This window comes from Tubulanus polymorphus, chromosome 8, assembly GCF_964204645.1.
Source record: "Tubulanus polymorphus chromosome 8, tnTubPoly1.2, whole genome shotgun sequence".
Taxonomy (NCBI): domain Eukaryota; kingdom Metazoa; phylum Nemertea; class Palaeonemertea; order Tubulaniformes; family Tubulanidae; genus Tubulanus; species Tubulanus polymorphus.
In genome coordinates, this window is record NC_134032.1 from 8,752,831 (window position 1) to 8,762,038 (window position 9,208).

General features: G+C 42.6%; 1 protein-coding gene and 1 non-coding gene across 3 annotated transcripts in view; one reads left to right on the forward strand and one right to left on the reverse strand.

Moving 5' to 3' along the window:
* Window positions 1-6,273, reverse strand: part of LOC141910051 (uncharacterized) — a 28,985-nt gene extending 22,712 nt beyond the window's left edge. For both annotated transcript variants that reach the window (XM_074800752.1, XM_074800753.1), the window contains exons 1-2: window positions 5,982-6,273; window positions 120-239 (exon numbers count right to left, since the gene is read on the reverse strand). In XM_074800752.1, the coding sequence (XP_074656853.1) occupies window positions 120-239; window positions 5,982-6,212 (351 nt within the window). In that variant the 5' untranslated portion in view covers window positions 6,213-6,273. The remainder of the gene's footprint in view (window positions 1-119; window positions 240-5,981) is intronic.
* Window positions 4,800-4,871, forward strand: Trnad-guc (transfer RNA aspartic acid (anticodon GUC)). The gene has a single exon. It is a non-coding gene; the product is annotated as a tRNA-Asp (tRNA).
* Window positions 6,274-9,208: the final 2,935 nt, after the last annotated feature.

Genomic DNA, 9,208 nt, shown 5'->3' on the forward strand with positions numbered 1-9,208 from the left:
GTTCTATCATTTATTTTCAAATTTTCAAAATAACGGACTGTTGAGTCTCGGTTTGGCTCGATCGAAGGGGCCGACGGGAACGTCGGCAGTGCGCGCATGCGTGAGACAGTGATACATACGTTCATTAAATTGTGTACCTCCTCACTGCCCAAAATAGTTTTCAGGATGGCATTCCATCTTTGACTGTCGGCTTCGATGTCGATTTCTTCGTCGATGTCGAACGCCGGGTTGGTGTAACTCTGGAAAGTATTGAGAGAACGTATATATATTAAGAGAAAAACAATATGATCTTCCATAAATTCTCATGCAGTCAGAAATGATCTGTGCTTGGAGTTTACTGGTGGATAAAATGCCAAATTATCGATGAGTAAAATCGCACTGCCACTGTGAAATTCTTTTTTAGCTGTTAACTCTCCACATCATAACAGTGATTTTGGATTTAGTAAATACCCGCAATAAAATGAAAAGTACTTTAGTAGGGAATCCTGACGTTTCGACTACAGGGCTAATCAGAATTCGATCAGAACCTGTTTCAAATAGAGTGAAAATCATCGCATCAATCGGGGCCCTCGATGGACCGCCATGAAATGGCGCCTAGAAGCTGGAGTTTTTTCATTTGTTATTTGATTTTTCGGAATGGTGAATGTATTGAGTCACTGAGCGGAAACTACTCGACCAACTTAATTGAAAATGTCCAGGCTCCAGGGCAAGTAAGGTTTCCAGTATAGGATACACCAGGTTCGCTAGTGGCTGTACTCGGCTGTACCACGTTTCAATTTCTAATAAATTTGAAATTCGCAATTTGAATTTCTTAAGATTTAGAATTTTTAAATCGAGAGAATTTTTTCTGATTGGTACATCAAATCTACATCAGACACTGCTGGGAAGGCCAATCGCATACCCATTCGACGATTCGTTTGATAATATTTGGATTTGGGACACTAGAAACCTAGTCGAAAGTTCAACGAGAATGAAGTAATTTTGACTGCGGAGAACTGACTGTGTGATGTCGCGCATCTGGTATGTACCGGTATAGACCACGGTTACGCAATCGGAAATCCATTTTAACAGCCACGATTTATGATGAATACGTTTTCGGGAAGCTTTTACGTTTCGGATGAGAGTGTTTGGAAAATTTCGTGAGCACTTAGGTGCGTTGTTTAATGGACTTTATTTCGATTCCTCCTCAACAATCCAAACGATATGCCAAACTGAAGCAATGATTGGTGCCGTTGGTGCTATATTGGCGATATCGTGCTGAATTCGACCGGTCATACACAAATCGTTCTTCTATCGTTTTTACCGATCGTATTTACAGTGGGCACGTTCAGTAACGCGGCCAGTTTACTGGTCATGTCCAGTCAGAAGTTCAGGCACCATTCGTACGCTAATTATGCCATCGCGTTGTCCGTGAGCGATTTCGTGATGTTCTTGGCTTTTGTCGGGCTTCCGTCGCTACATTGTTGATAAAGTGTCTAAATCTGGAAGGAATACATTTCAGCATTTTTTACCGAATGTGAGTTGTACGATACTACATTTGTGATGTTCGCTTATTGCAGTACGTGGTTAGTCGTAGCCGTTTCGATTGAACGCTTAGCAGTCGTGGTATTCCCGTTCTCGGCGCCGTTTTAAGCACTCCCACGTTTTGCGCGAATCGTCACACCCTTTTCGTGTTTTTCACAAACGCCGTAACTTCGTGTTCGGTGTTCAACCTAGGATCGGCTCAATACTCCGAAAATGACGGGGGTTGCTACTTACCACATCAGCGCGAAAAAAACTGACTGGATTGAAGCCAACTTTATCATTATCTACATTTCTTTACTGCCCTTTCTGCTGATCACCATTTCAAATGCGATCATTGTAGGCGTGTTACACTTCAACAGTCGACAACTGACCGGTTCGACTAGAAACAAAGCTACATCTATCGTTCAAACTACTAAAATGTTATTGGTCGTATCAATTGTATTTCTATCAACGCTGGTTCCTCGAGCTACCGTAGTTACGTTGGTCACGTTACCAGCGAATCATGCCGAATTAATCGTCAACATATTCGGCATGTTCCGCTGCTGTAATTACACCGTTTAATTTCTTCATTTATATCCTTGTCGGCAACGACGTCCGGGCCTTCGTCCGATTAAAGTTATCAGCGGTATACGCAGTGACGACCAATGAAAATCCCCAACTTCACGTGTTTAAACCAGCGAACAATATATGTTCTGAGTTTGAAATTATCGAATCTTTTTTCATGGTCAAGTCGTCCGCTCAAATGACGCCTATTTAGTGGATAAATTACCATCCTTTAGGAGTAACCATCCTTAAGAATTCAGGCAGCAATGTGCCTGAGAAACGGAAAATCGACAGTAGCAAGCGCGGGAGTTAAACAGTGTTTCGTAATAAGTCCGTCAGATGGCGAAGCGGTTGTTTGCAATTTCTGAAAGATCAACGCACCAATAACGAAGCTAAAGTAATCGGTTCGAATAGATTTTTTATTCTAAGAGAGGCGGAGATTATTCCAGGCTCGATTACTCAACTGTGGAGTCAGCCCACGTTAACTGCCGACAGCGGAACTAATCCTGAATCCTGAAGAAAAGCCTAAGCTATTTAGACCTGGCACCACGTACGTAGAACGACACACAAATAGTTACTCACTGAGTGGGCCCATGGCGTATGACGGGATTAAGTCACATAACAAAAATGTAGATCTTGGTTCGGACGCATGAAAACCACGAAATGGTGGCACTGGCAGAGCGAAGTTAAACCCACGATCACAACCGTTAACTAAATCCAACGTCAAATTGAATACACTTAGTTGGGACTGGGAATGGAGCTAAATCAAAACAATGTATAAAATTAAGAGGGGAACTGACATAAACCCACACAACCGTGGAACTGGATTCGAGAAAACATTAAACAAGGGTGGATCTAGGATTCTTTGAAGGGCAGGACCTGCAGATTGAAAAAGGCACATAATTTGAAAAGTGCAGATTTGGCAATGCGAGGGCTTCCAGCAAAGCATTGGTGTGGGTTTTGATGGCTCTAAACTAGGCAATAAAAGAACGAAAAGGGGCTTTTGCGGCCATTACCGGAGCGCATTTGGGCTCAGTTTTTGTCTCTTTATTCAACATTTTCTTTGCAAAAGAAGATTTCCCAGACTTTTTGGAGGGCACATTCAAATTTTGAAGAAGTAGACCAGTCCATCCGGTCCATCCCTTAAATCCGCGCGCGTTAAACCCTCACAACTGTGACCTGAATTCAAAAACAGATCCAACGCACAGAGTTGGGACTGGGGCCAGAGTTAAATCACTACAACAACTACACTGAAACTGAACCCGGGACCAAATCAAATCCACACATTACCGTGGAAGTGGGGCCACTGACAAATTAAAGCCACCCAACTGCGTGAGTGGATCCAGCAGAATCGAATCAAAACCCACACGGCCGTGGATCCGGGGTCAAATTAAACCCACGCAACCGCGGAAGCGGATTCAGAGTCAAATTAAACCCATACAATTCCCACAGAATCGAACTCGTCTCGACTTGCGAAGACGTTTAAGTGTCAACCTGTCATTGGCTGGTTGTTTGTCGCTGGAGAACAAAACCCAGTTAACCCGAGTAGTCTAGATACGATTTCCCATTAGGCACGCGTATATAATAGCTAGCCGGCAGCGACATCGTGAACAATAAATAAACCAGGCAAAAAAGAAACACCGACTGTCGAAGCGAGAAGATAAATCAATATATTGATACAACAATTTTTGATGCCGTTAGAAGCGTTTCATTAATTTTTTTATACATTTATATACAAAAATAAGGCAATCACGCCTCTTGGTAAACTCAGATTAGTCAATAGGATCCATACATATAGTACGACTTTTATTCATTCATAGAATTTGAGAAATTATTGAAAGATTTTAATTGAATCTGAGAAGAAATCCGGGAGTTGTTGTCTGAATGCACACCAGCGACACCTGGTGGATCCTCGCTTGCCACAAACGGAATCCTCAGTCATTGCCGCAGTCAACAATCGTGTTATTAAAACAAACGAAGTTTCTCATCCCTGAGCCGTAGAACCATGTCTGTGTGGTATTTTCGCCGACCATTGGCGGCGGCTCGCACGCGGGAGAATTCATCAGCCACAGCCTCATAACTGATTTGATTTATTACGACGAACTCTCGCTCGATTTGAAGTTATGAGAAATCATTGACTATTAAACGCGTTGAACGAGTGACCACGCCCAGTAACAGAGCCACGCCGTGATACTAAGAGATATTTTGTATTGAGAATATTACGTGCCAAAATTTCAACGAACTATACGTAGATATTCCGATCACGGGTTACCCGCTATAGAAAAGGGTAGATATCGCCATATCGAGTGTGCAATGAAAGAATATATCCGAATTTTGAAATACGGGAGTGGTTGGTGACGAATTCTATTTTCGTTTAGAGTGTGTTCATTTTCGCAAAACTTAAGAAGGACTTTACTAAATTCATCCCGATATATTTCTGGCACTTCCCAGATGAAAGTAAAACTTTCTCAGTTTTGGTGATATACATATGCAATTTTCACATTGAAATCAATACCATACAGTGAGTGAGAAAGTGATTCTTATATCTATCCGATGACTTATTTGATAACTTTCGGTTTCGGAAGCCACGAAATAAAGTTAGAATTCCCACCACGAATAACGCGCTGAATTTTCGCACCCTCTGGCGAGTGTCAGAACACCATTATTATTCTGAACTGGTTTTGAGATAAAGCAGTGAACGATTTAAGACGCTGTAATTGGGTGGTCGGCGATCCTCGGTAGTATAGTGGTGAGTATCCGCGCCTGTCACGTGCGAGACCCGGGTTCGATTCCCGGCCGGGGAGATATCTTTTTCCATAAAGATTTCAATTTTGTCAAAAAATTATTGCCTTTCAATAGAATATAACGTTGAATGATTGGAAATGAAATATTTAAACTGAAATGGTAGTAAGTCTCGATGTTAAGATAAGGAACCATCTCAGTACAGTAGAACCATGGTTACTCACTTGCATGACTGACGTCATGTATAAAGTCAGACAATCCGATTTTAATCATCAAATATCGCGGTGTAATGAAGACAAATTGCCGAGTTTCTGATTTTGTTCAATCATCCGCCAGTGACAGTTCATTATAGCCTATTAATTAGTTTATCCCGGGGATACATACGTACCACAAATTAAACCGTGCTTTGTAAGCAGAGATTTTCAGTGAAAGGATTTGTAGTTAACAGCAATGAATGTTTTAGAATTATAGAATTGCACTGTCAACGTCTAGAACGTCAATTGTATTTGTAAATCGTAGCCGCAACCTGGGATAGAGAGTACGGGACACTGCTCTGTGACAGAGGGTATTTGACACTGCTCTGTGACAGAGGGTATTGGACACTGCTCTGTAATAGAGGGTACAGGACACTGCTCTGGGATAGAGGGTATGGGACACTGCTCTGGGATAGAGGGTATGGGACACTGCTCTGTGACAGAGGGTATTGGACACTGCTCTGGGTTAGAGGGTATGGGACACTGCTCTGGGATAGAGAGTACAGGACACTGCTCTGTGACAGAGGGTATTGGACACTGCTCTGGGATAGAGGGTACAGGACACTGCTCTGGGATAGAGGGTATGGGACACTGCTCTGGGATAGAGAGTACAGGACACTGCTCTGGGATAGAGGGTATGGGACACTGCTCTGTGACAGAGGGTATTGGACACTGCTCTTGGATAGAGGGTATGGGACACTGCTCTGTGACAGAGGGTATGGGACACTGCTCTGTGACAGAGGGTATTGGACACTGCTCTGGGATAGAGGGTATGGGACACTGCTTTGGGATGGAGGGTACAGTAGGACAGAGATTATCACGGGGATTGGCTTTGTAGGAGATTATCATCATTTGCTACAATAATATTGAATAACATTCAATAAATTTCATGATCAGAAAATTATTTTCATCTAATACCTGGTCCTTGGTCATCGGAATTTCCTTGGATACTTTCGTTTCGACGTCGACAACGACGTCGCTACTAGTTGCTGGAGCCGCCGCTGGCGGCGTCGGAGTGGGCGGTTTAGCTTCATCCTCTGTCACCAGGTTGGTTTTGTCGCCACTGCTGTCTGCATCCGGTGTCGTTGCCGCCGGTTCGCTGGAAGACTCTGGAACGCTGGTTGGTCCATTCGAAACCGTGTCGGACATCAGGCGTAACGGACGTTCCGTCGATGGCGCAACATCAATGCGTTACGATGCGGTAACTGACCACTATGACGTCACTAGAGGAAAATATAAACGAAAAACGTGTAAATAAGAAATGTGAAAAAAATTTCCGTTTTAGATTTGAAAAAAAACTTTAAAAAAGTTGCGCCAAGTCTGGATATATTTTGTTAATATGTCTGTTTTCTGCCTCCTCGGATAGAAGTAGAATCCTCTATTGCCGCACAGTAGTCAATGTCCTCCGCTTGACATGAAGCTATCTCCGCTTAGACTCTCACGTTTAATTCCCGGCTCGAAAGGAAATCTTGAAAACTGTGCGACCAAAAGTGACAGGTTAATAACCCTGTCCCCTCCATACCTCGACATAATATGTGAAATAATTGCAATTCTATCAGTTAAATCTAGCTGTACACATATTATTGGAATAGGTTCGACCACACCTTTAGCCTCGAGGGACGCGTTCGAAAATCGACTGCGAACCCGGCGAATTTATTATTAGCATTGAATTTATCGACCCAAGATTATTAAACACGCCGTATGCCCGCTTCTATACACCTTGTAGCGTACGTATCTTCCTTTGATGGCTTCTTCGAAGTCGTTTGACATAAAACAGAGATAAAATACAGATGAAGAGCCACCAGCTCATGGGCGTCCCCATGATTTTTTGGGGGAGTTCGTTTTTAGGAATAGAGGTGGTCCGGGCCCCTCTCCAGAAAATTTTTGAAAATTTCGTGCAAGCCCGCGCGTTCTGGTGCAATCTGAGGCCGATAGATAGACTGGTTCCCGTTTACTTAGCATGTATCGATTTTATTTTGCTAATTAAGCAAATGCAGACCACGTGTCGACGTTTGAAAATTCAAAAAGGGGGTTCGTTCGAACTACCGAACCCCCATAGGGACGCCCTGCAGCTTTCCCGAAAGATGGATGTCGCGTGTATAACAGTGTAGGCCAAACATTCGTTTAGATTTTAGTTCATTTTCTATTAAGTTCCATCTAGATTTATTGAAGCCTCCGATCCCATCTATGCAAAAATCGATCAAAAAAAGTTCACGATAAAAAATGTGACAAATAACTTCTGTAGATATAAACATAAACTCAGATGGATCACTAGGTTTGGGTGTTACATATTCAGCGCGATTTATGTTTTAGAAAAATGATCGCCATCTCAAAGCTCGCTGGATGTAAATGGATTTCTCTATTGCCACCGCAGAATTCGGTACCCTACTGCACGTACACTGGCACACCTGGCGGATCCTCACTTGTCACGAGTGTAATCCTTAATTGCCACAGTAGGCCTTGTTGAGATAAGATAACTTTTCTCTCACGGGGACCAAGTGGAATCATCTATTGTGCTACAATAGTTGATGTCTTACTGTATAGGCCCACGCTTAAACGCATGTTGGACTCTTATTCGCGACAGGTGCATTGAACTGCGTTATTCCATTTACAAACGAAGGAAAAAGATTTTCAAAATCACCGGAACAGAAACCCCATTGATTTCTCAAAGTGCTCAAATTAAATCCAAATACGGTCATAAAACTCGATGAAGCAAAAACATCCATTATTAGACGTAGCTCAACATTAAAACGTTGTTGCCGGGCAACGCGACCAGTTGAATTTAATGAATAATAGTAAAAAGTTGACACGTGCTCCCGAGACAAACCGCTCGATGCAAAACTCGTTTCAAATGATAATAATTGTTCGTAGCCAACGCCCAAAATAACCGATATCGCCAAACACAGAGACGCAACACAGACCTGACTCTTAACTACTAGAAGAGTGGTTTCATTGATCCTGGTAGACACGAGGGAGTGATGGGGACAGGAAGAGGGAAATAGAGAGTGAGGCAAAGGCAGAGAGGTGAGAAGGGAGAGATTGGGTGAATAAAAGATACGGGGGTAGAGACGAAGAGAGGAGGAGAGAAGAATTGGAACGGAAGGGCGCGAGGGGAAGAGAGAGCGAAAGGGAGGATGTAGAGAGTAATAACGGAATAGAGTAGAGAGAGAGAGAGGGAGGGAGTGGGGGAGGGAGACTGTGTAGAGATTCTAAGTCGTCAAAACAAAACTTGAGACTAAAATTTGATTGTAATCAATGAAATCGATTTAATGGCGTGATTGAATTGAAAATGCACGCGTCGCCATTAGCAACGGAATTTCAATATTGCTAGTAAGTACATGAATATACGTTTGTACGTGTGTATATATCTAATTTCAAATCGAAATGGTTTCTTCGATGCATCCTCCTATGACGTCACGGGGCAAATTTGTTTCTATGTGTTTCTACGGAGGATCTTCCAGAATAAGAACGCTAGCAATTAGTGACGTCATAGGGTGAATACGGTTGCTGAATTAATACAAGGTGTTATAACACAGAGACGCCATACTGGGGATCTACGGCAGGGGGCATGTCAAGAAAGAACCTTCCTTAAAACCCTGGGATGCCCAAACATAATCCTGGCAGTAGGGCATACCCCATATTTATTTTTTTCAGTTCATTTGGGTCCCTTATGACAAATCAATATCAGTTTTGGATATATTTTCACATTAACATGTTTTTGGAAGGGGCCACATGTTGACTCATCGCGCCATTGGGTGATTTACTTCGGGGCTGGGCTATATCTTCTAAAGCGAGAGGGCAACCTCCTTAGAGATATAATAACTATTATTATTGACGTCATAGGGTGATGAACGGCGAGAACCATATTCATTTACGATACGTGGCAACAATTATCCTCAGCTCGTCTACGGCGTTTATATTGGCGGGGCCACTTCAAACTGAAAACACCAGCGATACGCATATGACATGAAACGAGGCTAATTGAGCAATTAAATTTTGCTTTGATTTCACTTCGCAAAACCTCCGTACTGATCTGTATGCAGTGAAAGTATCCGTTCAACACTCCTTTCTGGAATTTTACTTCTATTTCTTGAAAAAAACTAATTTAGTGTATGATTTTGATAATCTTAACCTCTGGGCCCGGT